The sequence below is a fragment of the Saccopteryx bilineata genome, chromosome 3, assembly GCF_036850765.1.
Source record: "Saccopteryx bilineata isolate mSacBil1 chromosome 3, mSacBil1_pri_phased_curated, whole genome shotgun sequence".
Classification (NCBI taxonomy): Eukaryota; Metazoa; Chordata; class Mammalia; order Chiroptera; family Emballonuridae; genus Saccopteryx; species Saccopteryx bilineata.
Genome location: NC_089492.1, coordinates 63,704,734 through 63,731,560, shown reverse-complemented (window position 1 = coordinate 63,731,560; position 26,827 = coordinate 63,704,734). Strand labels below are relative to the sequence as shown.

Below are 26,827 nucleotides of genomic sequence, written 5' to 3'. Positions count from 1 at the left end.
AGCGCCTGAGGCAGAGGCCACAGAGCCATCCTCAGCACCCGGGCCATCTTTGCTCCAATGGAGCCTTGGCTGCGGGAGGGGAAGAGAGAGACAGAGAGGAAGGAGAGGGGGAGGGATGGAGAAGCAGATGGGCCCTTCTCCTGTGTGCCCTGGCCGGGAATCGAACCCGGGACTCCTGCACACCAGGCCGACGCTCAACCACCGAGCCAACCGGCCAGGGCCTATCTGTAGAGTTTTAATGTTTGAGTGTTATTCAGATGTTCATAGTGATGAAAAAGATGGCATTTGTGGACCAACATAAAGTTTTTTGGGTTTTTTCCTAGTGAGAGAGAGAGAGACAGACAGACAGGGATAGATAGAGAGGAAGGGAGAGAGATGAGAAGTATCAACTCATAGTTGTGACACCTTAGTTGTTCATTGGTTGCTTTCTCATATGTTCCTTGACCCAGGGGCTCAAGCCAGCGACCATGAGGTCATGTCAATGATCCCTCACTCAAGCTGGAGACCCTGTGCTCAAGCTGGTGGGCCCGCACTTAAGCCGGTGGTGACCTCAGGGCTTTGAACCTGGGTCCTCAGCATCCCAGGTCAACACTCTATCCACTGCGCCCCAACCTGGTCAGGCACACCAAGATAAAGTTTTTAGTATGTCTTATTTGCACCAGGAATCATCTGGTGTGCTTATTAAGATAAGTTTTGGATTGTACCTTTAAAGATTCTTTTTTAGGTCTGAAGTTGGACCTTGAAATCTGTATTTTAATAATCCCAGTTTATTCTGTTGTAGGCTATCCAGGTCAACACCTTGGTGTTCGTCTTTTAGATGAAAAATGTAACTAGGAGGGAAGCTTATTTTCTTTCTTTCTTTCTTTCTTTCTTTCTTTCTTCCTTTCTTTCCTTTTTTTTTTTTTTTTTTGTTAGAACAACTCAGCAAAATAAAATTCCGGTTTATTGTTGAACAACATTGTTTCACACATACATCAAACAGGCCAAAAAAAAAATAAACAGCAACTTCGTAGGAAAAAAAAAACGAAAAAAAAAAAACCCTTTTATCTTTGGCCTTTTTAACCATCTCATACAAACCACCTACTTATAGTACAGCTAAGTACATACACAAAAAGTTACTGGAATGTTCGGAATAAGATTGGTTTTTTTGTTGTTTTTGCTTTTTTTACAAGGTTTTTTTTCTCCTTTGAGATTATAATGAACATGGTCACACCACAAGTAAAGTCGGAAGTAGGACAGACAATGCTCCAAAGGCTGGTTTGGTCATCCCGAGATCATTTAAAATGGCTGACCCCTAACAATATGTACAAAAATATAAAATGTAAATAAAAAATACAAACAAATTTTTCCTTTTTAAAGTACTTTTAAGAAAAAAAGCAGAGCCTTGGAAGTTTTGGTTTTTTCCTCCCCTGTTGCAAATTCACGTTGTGGTTTTGGTTGGGTGGTGGCAAGCGCGTGTCATCTGCGGTGGCGCTGCCCAAGTTGGGTGAGCGGTAGGGCGGGACTCTCTACTCGAAGGTGACCACGTTTAGATTCTGAGACGGGAAGTGGAGGGTGAATAGGTCACGGTGGCCTTTTTTTTTTTTTAAGTTTAACTTTTCCTTTTTTGCTGTCTAGTCATCCTCATCAGTCTTCTGCTTCTTGGTGTCAACATCATTATCCTCATCGTCCTCAGCTGCCCGTTTGCCCGTAGCTGCCTCAGCTTCCTCATCTTCATCGTCATCCTCTTCCTCACCATCACCTTCCTCTTCCTCCTCCTCCTCCTCCTCCCCTCCTTCTTCCTCTTCTTCATCTACCTCATTGTCAGCCTCCTGCTCCCCGTTTTCCTCATTAGCATTCCCATTAGCAGGTGCATCTCTTCCATTCTCTGCCTCCTCCACAACTTCCTTCTTCTCTTTCAAGTCCTTGGTGGTGATTTCGGAGCTGGTGTCCACGGCCGCGTCTGACATGGTGGGGCACGCTGGTGATTCGGTGCAGCGGATTTAAAAAACAAACAAACAAAAAAACAAAAACCAAGAGTTCGAAGACTGGCGAAAAAGCTGCCGGAATTTGCGGCGGCGGAGGAGGCGCGCAGCGAAGGTGGCTGCGGCGAGCAGAGAGGCGGACGCAGGAACAATGCAAAGATGGCTTTTCAGAGCAGCCAGTGGGGCTCTTTCTTTCCTTTTATTATGGTTTATTTGCTATAAAATTGTTTAGTTCAGTGAAGTTATTATTATTTTTTTTAAGTGAAAGGAGAGGAGATAGTGAGACAGACTCTTGTATGCGCCCTGACTGTGATCCAACAGGCAACCCCCATCTGGGGCTGATGCTTGAATCAACTGAGCTATTTTTAGCATCTGAGGCTGCTGGGACCAACTGAGCCATCCTCAATGTCCAGGGCCAATGTAAACCAGTTGAGCCGCTGGTTGCTAGAAGGGAAGAGAGAGAGAAGGGGGAAGGGAGGAAGAGAAGCAGATGGTTGCTTCTCACGTGTGCCCTGACCTGGAGTTGAACCTGGGATGTCCTCACACTGGGCTGTTGTTCTATCCAGTGAGCCAACCAGCCAGCACCAGTTCAGTGAAATTAAAAAAAATGCTTCCATTGATTTGAGAGAGAGCGAAGCATCAATGCATTGTTCTTCTTAGTTATTCCATTTTCTTGTGCACTCATTTGTTGCTTCTCATAGGTGCCCTGACTGGGGCTTGAACTTGTTACCTTAGTACACTAGGTCACTGCTGTATCCACTGACCTAGCCAGGGCCCAGTTAAGTGTTTAGAAGGTTATTTAAAAATTATTTTGAGGTCTGCCAAATTTGGAATAAGAGAGGGTAGGATAGAATGAATGCCAAAATACATTGTTTAAAAACATTTTTTCTCCCTGGCTGGAGTGCTGGGGTTGTTGGCTTGAGCATAGCGTCACTGGCTCAAACCTGGGGTCATCGATCAAACCAAGGGCACCTGCTTGACCCTAAGGTAGCTGGTTGGAGCCCTGGTCAGGTCAAATATGAGAAGTGATCAGTGATACAACTAAGGGGAACAATAGGTTGATGCTTCTCTCTCCCTTCCTCTCTCAAAAAGTGTTTTTTTTTCTATGAAAGGTAACATTTTTATCGGACAACTTGAGTATTTGTATGACATTGATAGAATTAATACAGAATCACTAAGTGTACCTAACACATGAATTGGGATTAAAGTTCTAATTTTTGCATATTTTTTTATTTTCTTGGCTGTTCTGTAGCTGTTTTTTTTTTTTTTTTTAATTTTTTTTTTTTTTTTTTCATTTTAGAGAGGAGAGAGAAAGGAAGAGAGAGAGAGAGAGGGAGAGAGAGAGGAGAGAGAAGGTGGGGAGGAGCTGGAAGCATCAACTCCCATATGTGCCTTGACCAGGCAAGCCCAGGGTTTCGAACTGGCGACCTCAGCATTTCCAGGTCGACGCTTTATCCACTGCACCACCACAGGTCAGGCTGTTCTGTAGCTGTTTTATAAAATCTGCTATGTAAACTGTAGTACACAGAAATTTCACTTAACAGGATTCAGGCAATTCTAACAGTAATGCTATCAAGAATAATAAAATAATAATAATGAACTCTTAACACTGAGAAGTTCTCTTCTGAAGTCATATAAAAACTTGTGTAATTATGAGGAACAAATCCCAGCTCTGTCCGATTATCTTGCCTTCATTTACATGCCATAGGAAATTCAGTGCTTGACCACAGGGTTGGGCCTCTGCTTGTTGTGCTTAGGTAGTTGATGCCTTGTATTCCTGATCTTTTCCTATGCTGTTTCTAATTTGAACTCTCTCATCACTGGGCTTTGAGGATTTGAAGTTTTAATTATTTTGACATGTTCATCTCAAAGGAACATGAAGGCTGTTAGTTTTTCAGAATCCTTCCCATTGAATAATTAATTCTTTAAAGACTCCTTAGATGAGAATGGAACTTTCTAGTTCCAAGGCCAATATTATATATATGCAAAAACCATAACCCATAGTATTTGGTTCTTCAGGGTTTATGTTGATGACAGTGCATAAAACTTAAGGGTAAGCTGGTTTGTAAAAGAGATATTCAGGCTGTTGATAATAGAAGCACCTAAGAGGTGACATGCCCCCAAACCTGTCTTATCCCTGTGTATTCAGTCTATTGTTTTTCTTTAAATCTTTTTTTAAATAGCCCAGTAACTATATTTTCATTTTCAGAAAATTACTTGCCAAATATTGTCTTGATAAAGCCCTGTTTTCTCTGAGTCCATTATTTTGCATTTGCTTGCAGACTTAAGAACAATAAGTGTAATGTATTTTGTCTGAAATATAATTTTTTTTTTTTTTTTTTTGTATTTTTCCGAAGCTGGAAACGGGGAGGCAGTCAGACAGACTCCCGCATGCGCCCGACGGGGATCCACCCGGCACGCCTACCAGGGGGCGATGCTCTGCCCATCCAGGGCATTGCTCTGCCCGGACCAGAGCCACTCTAGTGCCTGGGGCTGAGGCCACGGAGCCATCCCCAGCGTCCAGGCCATCCTTTGCTCCAACGGAGCCTCAGCTGCGGGAGGGGAAGAGAGAGACAGAGAGGAAGGAGAGGGGGAGGGGTGGAGAAGCAGATGGGCACCTCTCCTGTGTGCCCTAGCCGGGAATCGAACCTGGGACTTCTGCACGCCAGACTGACGCTCAACCACTGAGCCAACCGGCCAGGGCTTGAAATATGATTTTTTTTAATGTGGTATGAGTTAAAGATTCTTAGTGGTTTTAAAGTTGCTTAGAAATCATTCCAATTTATTGTATAATCTTAGTGTTTTTCATTGATTTTTGACTCCATGTAGCTTTTAACTAAATCTTTTATTGAGCATTTAACGATGTACCAGGCACCAATCTAAGCCCCTTATATGTATTTTTATTTAATTTGGACAGTACACCATTTGGTAGCTACTTTAGCCCCATTTTACAGATTAAGAGACAGATAAAGAGTTTTAAGTGATTTGCCTAAACTCAGTTACCAAGTGGTATGGCTTGGATCTGACTCTGAGCTTTCTTTCTTTCTTTTTTTAATACATAAATTTTTATTAATTTTAATGGGGTGACATCAATAAGTCAGGGTACATATATTCAAAGAAAACATGTCCAGGTTATCTTGTCATTCAGTTATGTTGCATACCCATCACCCAAAGTCAGATTGTCCTCCATCACCTTCTATCTAGTTTTCTTTGTGCCCCTCCCCCTCCCCCTTCCCCTCTCCCTCCTTCCCTCCCCCTGCCCCCCATAACCACCACACTCTTGTCCATGTCTCTTAGTCTCGTTTTTATGTCCCACCGATGTATGGAATCATGCCGTTCTTGGTTTTTTCTGATTTACTTATTTAACCCTGTATAACGTTATCAAGATCCCACCATTTTGTTGTAGATGATCCGATGTCATCATTTCTTATGGCTGAGTAGTATACCATAGTGTATATGTGCCACATCTTCTTTATCCAGTCATCTCTCTCTCTCTCTCTCTATATATATATATATATATTTCTTTTTTTTTTTTTAACAGTGATTAAAGCCTTTAAACCAACTCTTGGCCAATACAACAAGAATCCATAAAAGAGTATGTGATCTTTCTTTCTTATATTGAATGTTTAAATAGCTTTCCTCAAGTAGTATCTTTATCTCTGTCTACCCCCACCCCAGGCCTGCTGCTTTATTCTTTTTTTTTTTTTTTTAAGATTTTATTTATTGACTTCGGAGAGAGAGAAGAGAAAGACAGAAAGGTGGGGAGAAGCAGGAAGCATCAACTCATAGTAGTTGCTTTAGGTGTGTGCCTTGACTAGGCAAGCTGGCGTTTCAAACAGGCAACCTCAGCGTTCCAGGTCAACGCTTTCTCCACTGTGCCACCACAGGTCAGGACCTCCTGCTTTACTCTTACTGACTGTAAATTTCAATACATGGTAGAGCCAGCTCTACTTTATTACCTTCTTCTCAGCCTTTCTAGAGTTATATTTTTGTTTCCAACATCCTCCCCCAGTTGGCAATGTTATGGAAATTAGCATTAAACTTATTAATTTGTGGGAAGTATTTACACTTTTATATTCTTCCTAATAAGGAGTACATTGTGTAAGTTGGTTAATAGGAAGTTACTATTTTTTTTTTTTTTTTTGTATTTTTCTGAAGCTGGAAACGGGGAGAGACAGTCAGACAGACTCCCGCATGCGCTCGACCGGGATCCACCCGGCACGCCCACCAGGGGCGAGGCTCTGCCCACCAGGGGGCGATGCTCTGCCCCTCCGGGGCATCGCTCTGCCGCGACCAGAGCCACTCTAGCGCCTGGGGCAGAGGCCAAGGAGCCATCCCCAGCGCCCGGACCATCTTTGCTCCAATGGAGCCTTGGCTGCGGGAGGGGAAGAGAGAGACAGAGAGGAAGGAGGAGGTGGGGGTGGAGAAGCAAATGGGCGCTTCTCCTATGTGCCCTGGCCGGGAATCGAACCCGGGTCCCCCGCACGCCAGGCTGACGCTCTACCGCTGAGCCAACCGGCCAGGGCCAGGAAGTTACTATTTTTAACTTTCTGCTTATATGAAGATTATTTTGAAATATTTTGTTCCTTTGGCTTTTGTGTATTTAGCATGTTACATTTCTAAAATACCCTGTTCACTTTTATGGGAAAGGTGTATACTGAATTTACTAAAATTGTATGGGAAATGGAAGGTCTGTTGACCAGTTTGGGAGATAGTAAATTTAACCCCATTCTATACTATACTAACTTTTGTTACCTGGGACAAATTATTTAACTTCTCTGTGATTGTTTACTTATCTGTCAAATGAATCACCCAAATTCTGTTTCATTCTTTTGAAGGTGGCACACTCAGAAACTGACAGGTGTGCTTAGATTTAGTTCAGATTCACTATGACCTCCTAAACTCCACTGACCTGAGGCCCAGGGTGAGAATCCCTTCTTGGTTTCTTTGTTCACAGCCTTCTTTGACTCTTTCCTTTTTTCCTAGGGGATTTTATCTTTTTTTTTTTTTTTTTTTTTTTTAACAGAGAGAGTCAGAGAGGGATAGACAGGGACAGACAGACAGGAACGGAGAGATGAGAAGCATCAATTATTAGTTTTTCGTTGCGCATTGCAACACCTTAGTTGTTCATTGATTGCTTTCTCATATGTGCCTTGACTGCGGGCCTTCAGCGGACGGAGTAACCCCTTGCTCAAGCCAGCGACCTTGGGTCCAAGCTGGTGAGCTTTTGCTCAAACCAGATGAGCCCGTGCTCAAGCTGGCAACCTCGGGGTCTCGAACCTCGGTCCTTCCACATCCCAGTCTGACTCTCTATTGACTGCGCCACCGCCTTGTTAGGCTGATTTTATCTTTTGTAGACTCAGTTGTCTGGGTTTTGTTCTTTGAAAATAAGAAAAAAACCTGTCAGCTAGCCCCGTTTTCCTGAAGTGGGACTTAGGCTCCAGAAATGTCCTAGAGAAAAAAAACCTGACAGTGGTCCAGTTTGAGAATGTAGCAAAGGTTACAAGCTTGACCTATAAAGATCTTGTTCATTGTGGCACTTTAGTGTTAAAATAGGTATTGCTGAAAAGAATTGATTGGCATATTAAAGATGGCATTTGTTCTTTAACCCTTTGAGTAGTATGAACATTCATGTACGTCCTCACTCAAAGCGTTAACAAAAAACTCACTATTCAAAGGATTAAACATTGTGCACAGCCCTGGCCGGTTGGCTCAGTGGTGGAGCGTCGGCCTGATGTGTGGAAGTCCCAGGTTCGATTCCCGGCCAGGGCACATAGGAGGGGCGCCCATCTGCTTCTCCACCCCTCCCCTTCTCCTTCCTCTCTGTCTCTCTCTTCCCCTCCCGCAGCCAAGGCTCCATTGGAGCAAAAGATGGCCCGGGCGCTGGGGATGGCTCCTTGGCCTCTGCCCCGGGCGCTAGAGTGGCTCTGGTCGGGACGCCCCAGATGGGCAGAGCATCGCCCCCTGGTTTGTGTGCCGGGTGGATCCTGGTTGGGCGCAAGTGGGAGTCTGACTGCCTCCGGTTTCCAGCTTCAGAAAAATACAAAAAAATAAATAAATAAAAACATTGTGCACACATAAATAAATTTATTTTTTTTACCTTTTATTGAATTTATTGGAGTGATAATGGTTAGTAAAATTATATAGTTTTCAGTTGTACAATTCTATTTAATTTTTTCTTAGCTTATGTTTATTTTACTTAAACTATGGAATGATCAATTCTTTTTTGTGATTTAGATTCATTCATCTGTTTCTTTCTATTGGTGTTATAGTCTTGATTATTTAACAGATGCCATCATTCATGTACTTCAGTGGCCTAGAACTAATTTTGTAAACTGTTTCTACAGAATTTAAGAAGATTTTGTGTATGTGCATGGCCTAGAAGATGAATTCTTCATCTTCCACTATGAATGAAGAACCTGATGCTCTATCAGTAGTTAACCAGCTACGGGACCTAGCGGCAGATCCATTAAATAGAAGAGCCATTGTCCAGGATCAGGGATGTCTGCCTGGCCTTATTTTATTTATGGACCATCCCAACCCCCCTGTCGTCCACTCAGCTTTACTCGTAAGTTGCCTTTAGTAGTTTCAGTCTTCATGTTCTAATTTTGCAATTGGGAATTTGAAGAAATGTTAGATGACATGATAAAAAATTAAAAGTGACAGTAGAGCAAATAATAGTAAATCTTTATTTCTGTATGTGCATAAACATATATGTATGTGACTTTTCCTTTGACTCAAATGGTAGCATACTATATGTATGCATTATATCAGTGCAGAAAGACAATCAAAAAGGCACTTAATTGTTTTGTAACAGTTTTATTAAGATCTAAATCACACCATACAGTTTACCTATTTAAAGTGTACAATTTAGTAGATTTCAGTATGTTCATAGAGTTGTGTACCCATAACCACAATCAATTTTAGAACATTTTCATCACCTCAGAAAGAAACTCGACTCTACTTGTTCCCCAGGTCCCCACCTTCCTTTCCTAAGTGGCCACTACTTTCTGTCTTCCTGTGTTTGCCTCTTTCAGCAAAAATGCCTATATATATAATATATATATATTTCAGATTTTATTTATTGACTTTAGAGAGAGAAAGGGGTAGGGGTAGGAGAGGGAAACATAAATGCATAGTAGTTGCTTCTTGTCTGTGTCTTGACTAGGCAAGCCCAGGGTTTCAAACTTGCGACCTCATCATTTCAGGTTAATGCGCCATCCATTGCATCACCACAGGTCAGGCAATTCCTTTTTTTAAAAAATATATTTTTTTCCTTTTTTGAGAGAGGAAGGGAGAGAAATGAGAAGCATCAACTCATAGTTGCGACACCTTAGTTGTTCATTGACTGCTTCTCATATGTGCCTTGACTGAGGGTCTCAAGCCGAGCCAGTGACCCCTTGCTCGAGCCAGCGACCTTGGATCATTTCAATGATTCTATGCTCAAGCCGGTGACCCTGTGCTCAGGCTGGTGAGCCTGCACTCAAGCTGGCGACCTTAGGGTTTTGAACCTGGGTGCTCAGTGTCCCAGGTTAATGCACTATCCACTGTGCCACCGCTGATCAGGCAATTCCTATATATTGATATTTTTAGTATAAATTTTTATAATATGTGGTCTTTGTGACTGGTTTCTTTCACTGAGCATAATGTTTTCAAGGTTCGTCTACACTGCAGCATGTATCAGTACTTCTGTTTATGGCTGGATAGTATGTCATTGTAGGGATATGCCGCATTCTGTTGGCATAAATGATGAATAGATATATTCATCTCTAAGATGGGAAGAAAAGTTAAGGAAAGGAGAGGATAAGAAAATTATAAGGATCAGAGCTAATAATACAGAAGGAACTACCATGTTATAAAAAATTTGGGGGCTAGAGAAACATGTTAAAGAACAACACAAGGCAATCAGACAAATCCAGAATGTGATCATTTCTGCAGGACAAATAATCAGGTTCCATAAACAATAGACGGCATTAAAAGGAATGCCAGGTGGGGTAGAGGAGGGGGATAGCAGCAACTACAGTATTAAATATTAAAAAAAAAAAAGAAGATTCAGAGACTTAAGGGACTTATCAGCCCAGTGTAATATGTGGACCTGATTTGGATCCTGATTTGAATAGATCAACTGTAAACATAATTTTAAATTGCTTGAAATAAATATGGATCAGATAGTAGATGATATTAAAGAACCATCAATACTTTTGCAGGTTATAATAGTATAATTATTAAGTTAGTAAAAACCCCATTACCTTCTTAGGTATATACCGATTATTTACAAATGAAATTGTATGTGCATTGCCAAGTGGGTGATAATTGTTGAATCTGAATGATGGCTACATGGAGGTCATCACACATTTTCTCTCTACTATTTTGGCTTCTAAAATTTTCTTTTTTTCCCTTTTTAAAAAAATTTTAGGGAGGAAGAGAGAGAGAGAGAGAGAGAGAGAGAGAGGGAAACATCGATTTGTCGTTACACTCATTTATGCATTCATTGATTGATTCTTGTATGTGCCCTGACTGGGGATCGAACCCACAATCTTGGTGTACCAGGACAATGCTCTAGCCCACTGAGCTACCTGACCAGGGTGTTTTCTTGTGTTATATACCTGGTAATTTTTTTTTTTTAATTGAGGGACAGACAGGAGAGGAAAGAGTTGAGAAGCATCAACTCATAGTTGTGGCACCTTAGTTGTTCAATGATTACTTTCTCCTATGTGCCTTGACTGGGGGCTCCAGCTGAGCCAGTGACCTTGGGCTTTAAGCCAGGGACATTTTGGGCTCAAGCCAGCTACTAGGGGGGTCATGTCTATAATCCTACACTCAAGCTGGCAACTGCACACTCAAGTTGGGTCACTCAAGCCAGATGAGCCATGCTCAAGCCAGTGACCTCTGGGTTTTGAGCGTAGGTCCTCAGCATTCCAGGCCAATACTCTGTCCGTTGCACCACCACCTGGTCAAGTTATACCTACCTGGTCATTTTTAACCAGAGATCAGCCATTACAAATATTATGGTTTTGGATTTTTTTTTTTTTGGTATACCTATAAACATGTACTTTGGTTGCAGTTAAATTACTTGGAATGAGTTTGAGCCTTTCAAGAATTGTTTTGAAGCTTTGTAGAGTGAGTCCAAAGCTGCCTGTATTCAGATATCACCACTACTAAGGAGAGGCTCTTCTGAGAATTTCCTGATTTCTCAATACATGTGAGGTCTTTCACCTCCGGCTGGTGGTATCACAAACTTCCCTGCCAGTGTGAACTTCAGGCATTGTTTGTCCTACTTTCTGGCTGGCTTTTACCCCTAAGCCTGTGCAAGCTAGTATTCTGCTGAAGATTCTTGGAGGTCCCGTCAAGAGATCTTTGGAGCTAGTGCTCTTGCTGTGAAGATCCCTCCTCTCTGTTACTTTGCTTTGCAAATTCTAGCTGCCTGTGGTGTTTTCTGATACCAGCCAATTCTCTGATCTTTTGTGGACTCCAGCTAGGTGGTCAAAAATTTAATTCAATTTAGACACTAACTACCTGGAGCTATTACTCCCAGGTTTAAGGCTCAGTCCCACAAGACTGCCCTCCCTTCAAAGGCCAGTTGCAAGTATCAGGTCACCTGTATTTCTAATTTAGCAGGTATAAATTGGATGTTACAGTGATCCCTCCTCAGGCTTGATAATTTACTAGAATGGCATATAGTACTCAGGAAGCCACTTTCTTACGTTTACTAATTTATTATAAAGAATATACATGAACAGGGAGTAGGTTAAGGTCTGGAGGGTCCTGAGCACAGGAACGTCTGTCCCTGTGGAGTTGGAGTCCGCCACCCTCCTGGCAGGTGGATGTATTCAATTCAGAAACTCTGAATCTCCTTTCTTGTTCAAGAGTTTTTGTAGAGTTCAATCTCCTCTTTATGAATAACAATATACTCCTGCCACCAGAAAATTTCAAGGGTCTTAGGAGCTTTGTGCCAGGAACCATACAGAGATTCGATATTTATTTCTTATTCTATATATTTCACCACCACAACCTCCCCAACTCTGATCTCTGCCTCACTAACTCAGCAAGACCAGTGGGCTCCAGTTGGGTTCCCTGTCCCTGTGCAGAGTCTGGAAACTGCCTCCAAAGCAGTAAGATGGGGCAGTTTTAGGGCTTACTTTGTCATTCCTCTTCCCTTGGGGATTACAGTTCTATGTTGCCTCTTGTCCTGGTTATTCGCTTTTGTAGAGGGGCAGCAGTTCCCAAGGCAGTCAGTCCTTTATGGACAGAAGTGAAAATCAAGGTAGGAGAAGGTGCAGAAAGGACAGGAGATTGCTGTCAGAGAGAGGTTGTTGAATTCGTCCTTCCATAGATGCTGTCATGTTCAGTAAAGACTACGCACTTTGGAAACAGAGTGTAGAGGACCAGTAGAAAGTGTAAGTCAGTGGGCTGCGATGTCAGAGTTTTGGATGGTGTGGTTCACACAGGTATTCTCCTGAAAATCATGCACCAAAGTCGTTGATGAATCTTACAGAGTAGGTCTGCAGAACAGCTCATGAAACCCCTAAAGAGTCAGCATGTGTAGGGAATACTTGCAGAATGTACTTTAAATTTCAAGAGAAAAGCACCCTAGAAAAATTGACTTCAGAAAGTAGAAACTAAAAAAAAAAGAAAGCAGAAATTTGTGAGGTGAGTTTATCTTTTGTTTTTCATTAAAAAAAGTCATTTAAAAGGTGAATTTTTAAACCACAAGCAGTTGATTCCATTAAGGTGGCTTTATGTTTCGTCCTTCTCAGCAGTTTAATTCATATGTGAAAAGCATTAGAGAAATGATGGCTATAAGGACTGCTCCCTGAAATTAATAAATGGAGTAGAGTTCCTTGTATCCTTGACGAGATGAAGTGGTGAAAATAAAACCAGAACAACCTAATTTTGACCTTGCAGAGATAAGTTAGGAGAGGAGAATCAGCTACCTCAGCTCAAAGGATCATTTTCCCTGAGGGGACTGCTCAGATGGTCACATTTACAGGTTTGGTTTTTTTTTTGTTGTTTTTTACAGAGACAGAGAGTGAATCAGAGAGAGGGATAGACAGGGACAGACAGACAGGAACAGAGAGATGAGAAGCATCAATCCTTAGTTTTTCATTGCACGTTGCAACACCTTAGTTGTTCATTGATTGCATTCTCATATGTGCTTGACCGCAGGCCTTCAGCAGACCGAATAACCCCTTGCTGGAGCCAGCGACCTTGGGTTCCAGCTGGTGGGCTTTTGCTCAAACCAGATGAGCCTGCGCTCAAATTGGCAACCTCGGGGTCTCGAATCTGGGTCCTCTGCATCCCAGTCTGACGCTGTATCCACTGCACCACCGCCTGATCAGGCCAGATGATCACATTTAAAGAAGAGTTAGTTCTGAACCAGGGGTCCCCAAACTTTTTACACAAGGGGCCAGTTCACTGTCCCGCAGACCGTTGGAGGGCCGGACTATAAAAAAAAACTATGAACAAATTCCTATGCACACTGCACATATCTTATTTTAAAGTAAAAAAACAAAACGGGAACAAATATATTTAAAATAAAGAACAAGTAAATTTAAATCAACAAACTGACCAGTATTTCAATGGGAACTATGGGCCTGCTTTTGGCTAATGAGATGGTCAATGTGCTCCTCTCACTGACCACCAATGAAAGAGGTGCCCCTTCTGGAATTGTGGCGGGGGCCGAATAAATGGCCTCAAGGGGCTGCATGCGGCCCGCGGGCTGTAGTTTGGGGACCCCTGCTCTAAACACTTCAAAACCAGTTGATTCTAAAAACAAAAAGCTGTTTTCCTCTTGTAGTAAGTTAGTAGTGGGTTTAATTTTGAATAGTCTGGACACGTGCATTAATGTATTACTGTTTCTTTTTGTAGGCTCTTCGGTACTTGGCAGAATGCCGTGCTAACAGAGAAAAGATGAAGGGAGAACTGGGTATGATGTTAAGCTTGCAAAACGTTATACAGAAGTAAGTAGAAAAGTGTCTCCCAGCACAGTAAAAACATGGATCTTCTTGTTAAATGTGTACTGATTGTTTTTTTTTCCTTTCTGATTGTTAATATATATAATTTTACTGAAACTTTTATTTTAATATGGATTATATGTCCAAAAATGTTCTTATGGTCAATATTCTTACTATTCTTAAACATTTAACAATAGTCCTTATGAAAATGTTCAAATTTTATTTAAAATGTCGACTTGTACTTACGAATAGTTTTTAAAAAGAGAAAACCATACCTTATGTGAAGTTTTGCAAATGGGCGCTTCTCCTGTGTGCCCTGGCCGGGAATTGAACCCGTGTCCCCCGCATGGCAGGCTGACACTCTACCACTGAGCCAACCGGCCAGGGCTTATTTACAACTTTTTGATGTAGGTTAGACATACCAGTTTTGTGGGTGAGGAAAATACTGAGAGGCTGTTACTTATATGTGGCCCTTCAGTTGTATTGCCTCTGGGGTGTCTGATTAGCTCCTTTATTAGGCCTTGCTGATTTCTTTGTAGAGGCTAGAAATGGAAGGTTAAGTGTTTTGGTATTTCCTCTGTGTCTTGGAAGGAAAAAGGTAAGCTTTCTGAGTCTTTATCTTAGTGTACTCTGTGTCTTGATCTTATATAAGAGATGACTGCCTTTAAAACTATGATAAGTAATAATTTAGTTTGATTGTTTTAAAAAACTTACCTTGCAGTTTCTTTGGCTTGAGTGATCACAAAGATTCTTTTGTAATTGCCAAATACTACCAGTTAAATTATATCTGAAGAATCATCAAAACTGATCTTCAAGGCAGTGTGTTTTTTTTTCTCTTTGTGTTCTTGACTTCTGAATAAATTTTATTTTATTAATCTCATTTTTTAGGGATTACTTAAGTATTTGTTTTCATGGGGTCAACTACCTGATAGACTAGTTCTTTGGTGCTTTAATCTTTGATAATGATAAGACAGAGACTGAAGATTTTCTTTTATTCAGGTGATCAGTTAGGAATAAATAACAAAATATTGACTGCCATCATTGCTTATGGTTTGAGATCAGTTTCATTAGTAAAAATTTGAATTCTAGTTCTGATTGGAGACAGATAATTCCTTTGTCCATCAGTTTACTCATCTGTGTAAGCCTGAAGTAACATCTACAAAGTAATTGAGAATCTAACGGGATAATATATGTAGAAATGCTTTATAAGTTCTAATTTGTAAAATATAATGTTGTGTTATTCTCATTGTTAGTATGCTTTAATGCCATAGAGTTAACATTTTTTTTTAATTTAGTGAGAGGAGGGGAGGCAGAGACAGACTCCCACATGTGCCCCGACCGGGATCCACCTGGAAAGCCCACTAGGGGGCGATGCTCTGCCCATCTGGGGCCCTTGCTCCATTGCAATTTAAGCCATTTTTTAGTGCCTGGGGCAGAGGCCAAGGAGCCATCCCCAGTGCCCGGGCCATCTTTGTTCCAATGGAGCCTCGGCTGCGGGAGGGGAAGAGAGAGACAGAGAGGAAGGAGAGGGGGAGGGGTGGAGAAGCAGATGGGCGCTTCTCCTGTGTGCCCTGGCCGGGAATCAAACCCGGGACTCCTGCACGCCAGGCCTACGCTCTACCGCTGAGCCAACCGGCCAGGGCCCAGAGTTAACTATTTTTAACGGGCTAAGAATACAGTGAAAGGTTGAAGCATAATATGATGCTTCTGTAGGGGTATTTTATTCATATGGTGAACTTGAAAGATCATGTGTCCCTTTAATAGGTAGAGTTATTGAAGTTGAAAATATGTGATAAAAAAATTTAAAATGTGTAGAAATAAAATGAAAATTAAATGTTGATATTTTAAAATATACTTCATTCCCAATCGGGGAACCAAAAATAAACAAACAAATAAATAAGTAAATAAATAAAATATACTTCAAATTTGCACTTCAGAGATTTAGAGCAGGTGTTGAGCTAGCATGGATTTAACCTATAAAATAACTTCTTAGATTGGTTGGCTAAGGTTGTGGTGTGAGTGTGTATATGTAAGTGAGAGATAACATCTATAAAACAGGAGGGAGCCTACTTGTATCTTTGTGAGAGAAGTGGTGTGTCAGTTCAGGACATGACCGTGGCATGTTGTGTGGGAAGATCCTGAGATGGAGTAAGAAATGGAAGAGGTTTATTTTGGGATAAGGTCTGTAAGATAAAGGAGGATGAAGCAAGGTTGACCAACAGTCTTTAGACTACAGTGCCAGTTAACATCTGTGAAAGGAAGAGGGAGCAGAAACTGAACAGGGCAAGGAGAGTCAGATTGCAATGCAGGTCAGACAGCCAACACAGTGGGGAGCTCCAAAGTAAGGATTAACCCAGGGGTCCCCAAACTTTTTACACAGGGGGCCAGTTCACTGTCCTTCAGACCGTTGGAGGGCCAGACTATAAAAAAAAAACTATGAACAAATCCCTAGGCACACTGCACATATCTTATTTTAAAGTAAAAAAACAAAACGGGAACAAATACAATATTTAAAATAAAGAACAAGTAAATTTAAATCAACAAACTGACCAGTATTTCAATGGGAACTATGCTCCTCTCACTGACCACCAATGAAAGAGGTGCCCCTTCTGGAAATGCGGCGGGGCCGGATAAATGGCCTCAGGGGGCCGCATGTGGCCCGCGGGCTGTAGTTTGGGGACCCCTGGATTAACCTGTAGATGAGTTTTAATTAAGCAGAAATGGCCAGGTTCTGGTGCTCCCCCTGTTCAGTCATTGGTTCGGGCTCACCCTGGAAGAGCCAGGCTTGGAATGGAGGCATGAAAGGTAGGTATGAGGGATCTCAAAGCCATCACAGTTGGAGGCTCTTGACTTCCTGCAGCTGAAAGGCATATTTCTTTGTTAAAGGGGGAGTAGTAATTTTTTTTTTTTTTTTTTTTTTGTAATTTTTCTGAAGTTGGAAATGGGGAGGCAGTCAGACAGACTCCCGCTTGCGCCCGACCGGGATCCACCCGGCACGCCCAACAGGGGGCGTCGCTCTGTTGTGACCAGAGCCATTCTAGTGCCTGAGGCAGAGGCCATGAAGCCTTCCCCAGTGCCCGGGCCATATTTGCTCCAGTGGAGCCTCGGCTGCGGGAGGGGAAGAGAGAGACAGAGAGGAAGGAGAGGGGGAGGGGTGGAGAAGCAGATGGGCGCTTCTCCTGTGTGCCCTGGCCGGGAATTGAACCCGGGACTCCTGCACGCCAGGCTGACACTCTACCACTGAGCAATCCAGCCAGGGCAGTAATAATTCTTATGTACACTTTGCGGCTCATTTGGCTTTTGGCCAAATCTCAGATTTGAAGGTTGCCTTTCAAGCTTTTAAAACGTCACCTCTGGCATTGGCGTCCACCTCCGGTCGGATGCATGCGGGAGTCTGTCTGACTGCCTCCCCGTTTCCAGCTTCAGAAAAATACCAAAAAAAAACCCCCCCCAAAAAGTCACCTCTGTTTACTATAATAATCATCTTAGAAGTCTGTATGTCTGAATGCTAAAAGTGTGTGCTTTGGCTTTTAACAATAAGAATATATTAAAATCAGGCCCTGGCATTCCCCTCCCCCTTTTTTTAAGCAGGAGAGAGAGCGACAGAGATAGATAGGAAGGGAAAAAGATGAGAAGCATCAACTTGGAGTGGTGGCACTTTTGTTGTTTATTGATTACTTCTCATTCGTGCTTTGAATGGTGGGGTGGAGGGCTCCTGCTGAGTCAGTGACCCCTTGCTCAAGTCAGGGACCTTGGGCTCAAGTCAGCGACCGTAGGGTTATGTGTATGATCCGGTACTCAAGCTGGTGAACCTGCATTCAAGCTGGGAACCTTGGGGTTTGAACCTGGGTCCTCAGTGTCCCAAATCAATGCTCTGTCCACTGTGCCACTATCTGGTCAGGCTTTCTTCTTTTTTCTTCTTTTTTTTTCCTTTTTAAGTTTTCATCATTTTAAAAAGATTTTATTAATTGGATTTAGAGAGAGGGGAGGAAAGGGGGAGAGAAGTGGGAAGAATCAACTTGTAGTAGTTGCTTCTCGCCTTGCCCAGGCAAGCCTGGGTTTTTAAACTGGCAGTACTCTGATTTTCTTCTATGTGGCTGTTTCTGACAGCCAGCCAGTCAGGATGGGATTCCTACGTGATTTCTCTATTTAAGAGTACTGAATTAGAGGGAGATAGAACTCTGATTCTAGGGAATGATGCAACTAAGAATGTATAAGAAATCTGTTGTGAAGGGATACTGCTTTGACTGAAGAGAAACTTTCCATCTGACAGTGATCCAAGGGGAAACCAAAGATCAGAAATAGGTAGAGTAGAGGTTATTCTTCATGTGGTAAGCAGAGAAGAGTGTTTGATTGAAAATATGGAAAATTCTGGGCCCTGGCTGGTTGGCTCAGCGGTAGAGCGTCGGCCTAGCGTGCGGAGGACCCGGGTTCGATTCCCAGCCAGGGCACACAAGAGAAGCGCCCATTTGCTTCTCCACCCCTCCGCCGCGCCTTCCTCTCTGTCTCTCTCTTCCCCTCCTGCAGCCAAGGCTCCATTGGAGCAAAGATGGCCCGGGCGCTGGGGATGGCTCTGTGGCCGCTGCCTCAGGCACTAGAGTAGCTCTGGTCGCAACATGGCGCCCCCCCCCCCCCCCCCGGAGGGGCAGAGCATCGCCCCCTGGTGGGCAGAGCGTCGCCCCTGGTGGGCGTGCCGGGTGGATCCCGGTCGGGCGCATGCGGGAGTCTGTCTGACTGTCTCTCCCTGTTTCCAGCTTCAGAAAAATGAAAAAAAAAAAAGAAAATATGGAAAATTCTGCATGTTAAAATTGTTGACCTTGAGACCTGTGGTGGCGCAGTGGATAAAGCGTCAACCTGGAATGCTAAGGTCGCCGGTTCAAAACCCTGGGCTTGCCTGGTCAAGGCACATATGGGAGTTGATGCTTCCTGCTCCTTCCCCACCATCTCTCTCTGTCTCTCTCTCCCCCCTTTCTATAATGAATAAATAAAATCTTTTAAAAAAAATTAAAAAAAAAATGCTCACAAAATTGTTGACCTTTAATCATCACATTATATTTTGCTACAGAATGTGTAGCAGGAATCAAGGGGGACAAAGACGCCCAGATAATTTGATGAAGGAAGTAGGATTTATTAGCTAGCAGAGCAGCGTGACCCCAAAAGGGACATCAAAAAAAAAAGCTCCCCTAAGTTAGATTTCTTACATCTTATATACCTTTACAGCTTTAGCTTTCACATGACAAATACCTGATTTCTATGACTTCTTTGCAGACCTGCGTGACTTCTGTGTCTCTGGGAGGGAGAGCGGGGAGAGGAGGCTGGAAGGTCTGTTCTTGACTATCACTCATTCTCTCTGGAACTGCGAGTTCGTTTCAGGGAACTGTTAACAAGCAAGGACCACAGCTGTGGTTTGTTATGTTTCAAACTTTTCTGTCTGCCCTTGCTCCCTCAGTCCTAAACACTGAGGTCACTGGCTTGAGGGTAAGATCCCAGATATTGCAGGCCCTTCTCTTCTGCATTATTCTGGTTTCTCCTCCCTCAGATTTTTGCTGAGATTTTTAACATATTCTTCAACAGCAGGTTTTACTTGTGTTGAGGTGAAATTGGTGCTTACAGATTAACACTTAGATTGGCTTCAAAGTCACTATTGTGAAGAAAATTTGAAGTTCCTTGTCACTCAGAATGAACCTGGCATTATGTCCTAATTTTAATCTTTTTCATAAATAAAGCCTTGTGTTTAGAGGTAAGAACCTTTTTACATTTTATTTTTAGTTCCGGATTCCTATGTGAAAAGAATTTTCAAGTGTCTACTTAGGAGAACATCGAACCCACTTTAAGACATTTGTTAATTGTCATTTCATTAGTAATACTTCTGATATAAGATGCATTTTATAAAAGTATTTGTGAATATCTAACATGTAGTATATACTATAAGTAATAAAAACTTTAATAAAATATGGTATCGCAACTTTAAAATATCTTATTTCATCTGGAGAACTTCCTAAAATTCTAGATTTTGAAACAGCGCCATAATAAATGGTGGTCTATTCTTGTTAATATCTTGAATGAAAAGTATGTGCTTTCATTTCTTTGTTTTTTTTTTTTTGTATTTTTCTGAAGCTAGAAACTGGGAGAGAGAGTCAGACAGACTCCCGCATGCGCCCGACCGGGATCCACCTGGCACGCCCACCAGGGGGCGACACTCTGCCCACCAGGGGGCAATGCTCTGCCCCTCCGGGGCGTCACTCTGCCACGACTAGAGCCACTCTAGCGCCTGGGGCAGAGGCCAAGGAGCCATCTCCAGCGCCCAGGCCATCTTTGCTCCAATGGAGCCTCGGCTGCGGGAGGGGAAGAAAGAGACAGAGAGGAAGGAGATGGGGAGGGGTGGAGAAGCAAATGGGCGCTTCTCCTGTGTGCCCTGGCCGGGAATCGAACCCGGGACTTCTACACACCAGGCCGATGCTCTACCACTGAACCAACCGGCAGGGCCTGCTTTCATTTCTTTATAACTTTTTTCTGTGTTCTTTTACTTTATAAAATGTCACTTTAAAATCTTATTATAAGTAGGCCCTGACCAGTTGGCTCAGTAGTGGAGCATCAGTTCTGTGTTTGGATGTCCTGGGCGCAATGCCCGGTTAGGGTACACAGGAGAAGTGCCCATCTGCTTCTCCACTCCTCCGTCTCTTGCTTCTCTCTCTCTCTCTCTCTCTCTTTCTCTTTTCTCCTCCCCAATTAGAGCGAGTTGACCTGAACACTGAGGATGGTTCCATGGCCTCCGCCTCAGGCACTAAAAAATGGCTCAGGTTGCAACAGAACAAGGGCCCCAGATGGGCAGAGCATTGCCCTCTAGTGGGCTTGCCATTTGGATCTTGGTCAGGGTGCATGTGAGACTCTTGTCTCTGCCTCCCATCCTCTCACTAAATATATAAAAAAAATCTTATTACAAGTATGCAGCATGTGGTTTATTGGTAAAATAAAAAAATACAAAAAGGAAGAAAATCCATAATGCCATTTTTTTTCATTTACATATATGGTATCAGACTTACAGAAAAATTGTAAAAACAGTACGATACCTAAATACCCTACATCTAGACTCCTCAAATTTTGACATCTTAACATTTGCTTTACCATTAAACTTTATTATTTTCTTTTGATATATGATGTTATTTAGTACATCTATATTCATTATAAATAATTATATATAGTCATATAATAATATATATTCATATATTATATATATATAATCATTGTGAAGTATGTCTTTTAGGATTTAAAGAAATGTCCTTTGTCATGTTTACTGCTTGGATTTGGGGCTGGAATTCTGTTTTGTTTGATATCAGTATACAACCCCTATTCTCATTGTTTCTACATTTGCCCATTTCTTTATTTCTGAATCGCTTTGTTTGAACTGGGTCTTGTTTTGTGAGCCAAATTGAAAATCTTTTTCCTTTAGTTGGTGAGCTAAGTCCATTTATATTTATTGACTGATATATATCATTTTAACCCATATCATTTTAACCCATATCATTTTAACCCATTTCTGTTGTACTAACAATGTATATTGTGTTATAGTAGTTGTCTTTTCTGTGTTTTCTTCTTTTATTTTGAAAATTCCTTTTGATACTTAGATTTATCTTGTTATAGTGGTTGCCTTTATACTTTAAAAATCTTCTCTGTTAACTGTTTTCTTAAACTTACACTGTCTAGCTTGTTAGTTTTTAATTGTAATTTTTTGACTCCCACCTATTGTGTTCCATAGTCATTGAGCTTTTCCTACTTTTCTCTTTCTTCTCCCTTTTGCTTTCTTTTTTTAAGTTGCATTATTTCTATTTTGTCAGAAACTTTGTATATTCTTTCATTCTCTTTCCCACCTTTGTCTTAAACTTAAAGCTATAGTTAAATATACAAAATGTTCATTATCAGTCCCTTTGCTAAAGTCCTCCCATCATTTCTTGGTTGGTTGAAGCTCATTCTCTAGAATATTGCTCAGGAAAGGCTCAAATCTCCATGGTTTCTTTCAAATTTAAAACTCTTTCTATAACCTTGATACTTAAAGGATAACTAGGCTGGTTCTGTGACTTACCTTTTGTTTTCTTGAGATTCTTGAAAATGAATTTCTCTTTTGCCTTGATTTTTACATTTTGAGAATTTTGAAGTCAACCTATCACATAAGAGACAGACCATATGTATGGCCAGGGGATGCCATCATGGCCATTCACATGCAGGTCCTCAATGATTCGGGTAGACGGTAAAGAAATGGCAGAGTCGGAGGATGGTGGGCCATTCTGTTTATTGGTGTCTCACCAAGACAGACAAGCCAAGGGAAAAGCAGAAAACCTGCTCTTCCCATAGAGGGCAAGGGGTCAGGGAGGCCTCTGCAATAGTGACAGCAGGAACCAAGAGCACGAAAATCCCTGATCTGCCCCATTTTATAGTGTAGAAATCAAAACCTTTAAAGCCAATATACAAATAGGAAGTTTCTGATACAAAGCCATTTATCTGAGGCATAAATGGGATTCCTCATAAGAGTGCACCACCTCACATCATGCAACAGTCAAGGGTGTGGGGAAAAGCTTAGTTTTGAGAAGACCTTGGTATTAGAAGGGAAGAAATGCTTAGTCTTAAAACTAAGCCTTAGGCTATAATAACTTTGCCAGCTTACAGCTTGTCTCCCACACCCAAAGCGAGCAAACATATACATCATATTTACAAACTTATTTGACCAACACCATATTAGTACAGTACAGTATTAGTACAGTAAAATTGGTGTAACAACCTTTTTTACCTTAGGCTAATTGATATATTTTAGTAAATGTGCTGCCCAAGCCAGCACAGGCTAACTGATATAAACAAGAGTTAAGTTACTACAGCATCTCACCAACATTATAACAAAACAACATTGAATGAAACACTGTTGTTTGAGGGTGTAAGGCCAGTATCCATGGCTAGCATCACAGCTGCCTGGCCCGTGCAGGTTCGCATTTGATTCAGACAGACAGTAATGAAACAACGGAGCCAAGAACTGGTGGGCCATCATCTTTAATCCTAGCTTGCACCCAGTGGGCAAGAAATACACACAGTGGGAAAACACTTCCCTTCCCATTCAGGGCTCCCAAAGCCACTGACTCTTCCAAGTATTCCTAGAATCAAAGGTTTCCACCTCACCAGCCTTATTCACCTCTGTCCCCCATCTTCTTCTCTCTGCACAAACTGCACAAACTGGCTTCTCCTTCAGCACTCTACCATCTTGGCTGCCTCTCCTCTGCAATGCTGATGGCAGGAACCGAGGGAGAGCGAGAGCCCCCAGTCTGCTTCATTTTATAGTGTAGAAAATTAAAGCCTTTAAGCTAATTACAAATAAGGAAGTCTCTGATACAAAGCCACTTATCTGAGGCATAAATGGGATTCCTCATAAGAGTGCACCACCCCACATCATGCAACAGTCAAGGGTGTTTTGAGAAGATCTTAGAAGGATGTTGAAAAGATCTTAGTATTAAAAGGGTAGGGAAGGCTTAGTCTTAAAACTAAGCCTTAGGTTATGAGGACCCTGCCTGCTTACAGCCTGTCTACCACACCCAGTGCAAACTATAAGCGAGCAAACATATACATCATATTTGTAAACTTACTTGACTAACTGAGGGCTTGCTGTAATTCACATAATATATCAGAAGCTCTCTTCGTATAACCATTTTCTTGCAACATCCTTCTAAATGGCTGCAGTTATATTCCACATCCCTTGTAGTTTTTTTCAATGTCTTTTTTTGGGGGGGTAATTATTTAGAATAGAGGTTGGCAGATGTTTTCTGTAAAAGGGCAGATAGTAAATATTTTTGGCTTTGGTTGGACAGTCTCTGTTGCAACTACTTTGCCCTTGTGGGTCAAAGCAGTCATAGATAATATGTAAATTAATGGGCTTTGGCTCAAGGATCATCATTTCCCTGCCTTGGACTAAATTGTTAGCTAAACAGAGCTGCTGACTTCCTTGAAGAAGCAAGGAGAGGAGCCTAGGCGGGGCTGCTGTCAGCTCACTGAAAAGTCAGAGAAAAGGGGACTTTGGGGACAGGTTCTGGGGATTAGCTTGGGACGAGCTGTCACTGACTATTGCTCCCTGGTTGCAAGTTCGTGGGGACCCTTAGAGTTTAAAGAAAGAAATTCACTTGAAAAGGAAATTTGAGTGGGCATGCCCCAAAGACGTTGCCTGCTGCCTTTGTCTTGAGGGGTTTTATCTGCTTTCCACAGGTGGGGATTTTAGGGGCGGTCTCAGGGTAGATCTCAGTAGCATATTCATCGGCTTTTTCAGAGTCATAGTCTCCATTGATTGGTCGGCACCAAGGAGGTCATTAGTCATTGCAGCTGGTCCTGGTGTGCCTGCCTGGTTTCGCTGCTTTTCTGGGCCTGGAGCTGAAATACCTGAGGCCTGAATGTTACCTGTAGGGAGGAAAGATCAGGGGGCATCTAAACTGCATGGCCAGCCACAATCTAGGGGAGGAAAGTTCACTTTTGTGCGAGGTCCAGCACCAGTTTTGCCAGTTGCTAGGCACCCCAGGCTTTCTGCCCTCGTGACCTGTGTCTGGCTGTAAATTGCTCAGTTTGTTCAGCTTACCTCAGTTTCCCCACTTGTCAAGGAATTTTCCTAGCTGCTTAACTGTCCTGCCTCATCATGAAGTATAGTGTGGGGTAACTGTGTTAGGCTTGCTCACTGGGTTACCAGTTGCAAGCACTTTGCCTGATTGGTACGTGAGTGTGTTACTGTGCCACATGTATATGGCCTATATAAGGCTGTGGGTGCTTGTGCTCAAGAGAGATGGGGGTTGTGGATGCACAGATTGCTTGCCCGCCACTGTGAGGACCATTTTGATGTTGGTTTGCCTGAGAGGTGGTTTCCCCTTCCTGTGTGCTTGTCCACCGTTGTGAGACTTGATTAAACAGAATGGCCCAACTCTTTCTAGCTCTGTAGTTTTTCTGCCATCTGCGCAAATCCAATATGAACCTGCCTGGCCTCGGCCACCAGCATTGCAATATGGAAGGTCTTAACTGCGCTTTATGGGCAATATAAAACATTAGAAGCATCTAGAATTATAATGACTTACTGTTTATCACCAATAAGGAAATATTATACTTACTTGAAATGAAAATTATTTTTGCTATATAATAAGATCAGAGTTCACCTTTTAGTTGCGTTTTAGGAATAATGTTTTGAACCTTTTCAATATAGATAACTAGAAAAAGTGGTGACGAATCAATATACTTCATTATGAAATAGTAAATTACTTTTATTATTTTTTAAAATAATTTTTTATTGATTGATTTTAGAGAGAGGAAGAGAGAAAAGGGGAGGACTGGGAAGCATCAACTCATAGTTGTGCCTCTGGTATGTGCCTTGACAGGCAAGCCTGGGGCCCCGAACCACCGACCTCAGCGTTTCAGGGTGATACTTCATCTGCTGAGCCAGGGTGGAATAATGAATTATTGAGAGCAAAATTCCAATTAGATGAAGGAGACTGTTAAGATAGTCTTTTTTTCTGCTGTCAGATTTTAAAGACTGAACTAAATCCTGGACATTAATCAGCCCTCAATTTTCACTTGCCTAGGAAGAATAGGGCAATTAATACTTGTTTAATTATACATTCTCTCTAACATTTATGGCCAAATGCACCATATAACTCTAGACTTTTTTTCTACTTGAATGTTTTGAATCATAGTATTTGAATAGTAATTTTGGTTTATTTAAATAAAAGTACAAGATAGCTTTTGACTCTATAAATGCTCTTGGATTTTTCTTTTAGGCTTTAGAATCATATTTTTAAAATAAGAAAATAAGGCCCTGGCCGGTTGGCTTGGTGGTAGAGCATCGGCCTGGCGTGCAGGAGTCCTGGGTTCAATTCTCGGCCAAGGCACACAGGAGAAGCGCCCATCTGCTTCTCCACCCTTCCCCCTCTCCTTCCTCTCTGTCTCTCTCTTCCCCTCCCGCAGCCAAGGCTCCATTGGAGCAAAGTTGGCTCGGGCACTGAGGATGACTCTATGGTCTCTGCCTCAGGCGCTAGAGTGGCTCTGGTTGCAACAGAGCAATGCCCCCTGGTGGGCATGCCAGGTGGATCCCAGTCGGGCGTATGTGGGAATCTGTCTGACTGCCTCCCCATTTCCAGCTTCAGAAAAGAAAAAAAGAACAAAAGAAAATAATTATAACTGGTTGATCAGCAATATGCATAGATATTTGTAAGCCTTCATATAGTATGCAGATCGAGAAGTGACTTGGTTTGTAATTCTATTTTGTTAATATCACTTTTTTTTTTTAAATTAAGTGAGAGGCAGGGAGGCAGAGACTCCTGCATGTGCCTGACCAGGATCCACCTGGCAAGCTCTGTACTGGATGATGCTCTGCCCATCTGGGGCTGCTGCTCCGTTGCACAGCAACCAAGCTATTTTAGTGCCAGAAGTGAGGCCATGAAGCCATCCTCAGCGCCTGGGGCCAACTTGCTCCAACTGAGCTGTGGCTACGAGAAGGGAAGAGAGAGATAGAGAGAACAGGAAGGGTGGAGAAGCAGATCGTCACTTCTCCTGTGTGCCCTGACTGTGAATCGAACCTGGGACTTTCACATACCAGGCCTACGCTCTACTGCTGAGCCAACTGGCCAGGGCCTGCTAATACCATTTTGTAAATTTTGTTTTGCCTAGGACAAAACTTTACTTAGTTTTAAGAGAGATCTAGGTCTATAAATAGTTATTTCCTTAACTGTTTCATAGAAATGGTAGCAATAAAATTGAGTCCTATAAGATACTATACCAGACGAACATATTTAAAATAATAAGACCATAATGTTTATTTGATTATGTTATCTGTTAAAATCATTTGGTTTTAATAGATATTGAAAATCTTTTAGAAGGGATTTTATTATTCTATGAAAATGATGA

The 26,827-nt window shown here is 42.1% G+C and overlaps 2 protein-coding genes across 3 annotated transcripts in view; one reads left to right on the top strand and one right to left on the bottom strand.

Moving 5' to 3' along the window:
- Nucleotides 1-26,827, top strand: part of ARMC1 (armadillo repeat containing 1) — a 46,491-nt gene that overhangs the window by 3,411 nt on the left and 16,253 nt on the right. The window contains exons 2-4 of one of the 2 annotated variants that reach the window (XM_066266222.1): nt 3,265-3,436; nt 8,312-8,532; nt 13,833-13,924. In XM_066266222.1, coding sequence (XP_066122319.1) covers nt 8,350-8,532; nt 13,833-13,924 — 275 coding nt within the window. In that variant the 5' untranslated portion in view covers nt 3,265-3,436; nt 8,312-8,349. The remainder of the gene's footprint in view (nt 1-3,264; nt 3,437-8,311; nt 8,533-13,832; nt 13,925-26,827) is intronic. The other variant, XM_066266221.1, reaches the window with a different exon arrangement.
- LOC136328529 (prothymosin alpha-like) lies at nt 1,413-2,143 on the bottom strand. The gene has a single exon (XM_066264666.1). It carries the CDS (start codon nt 1,947-1,949, stop codon nt 1,614-1,616), a length of 336 nt encoding a protein of 111 aa, XP_066120763.1. The 5' UTR covers nt 1,950-2,143; the 3' UTR covers nt 1,413-1,613.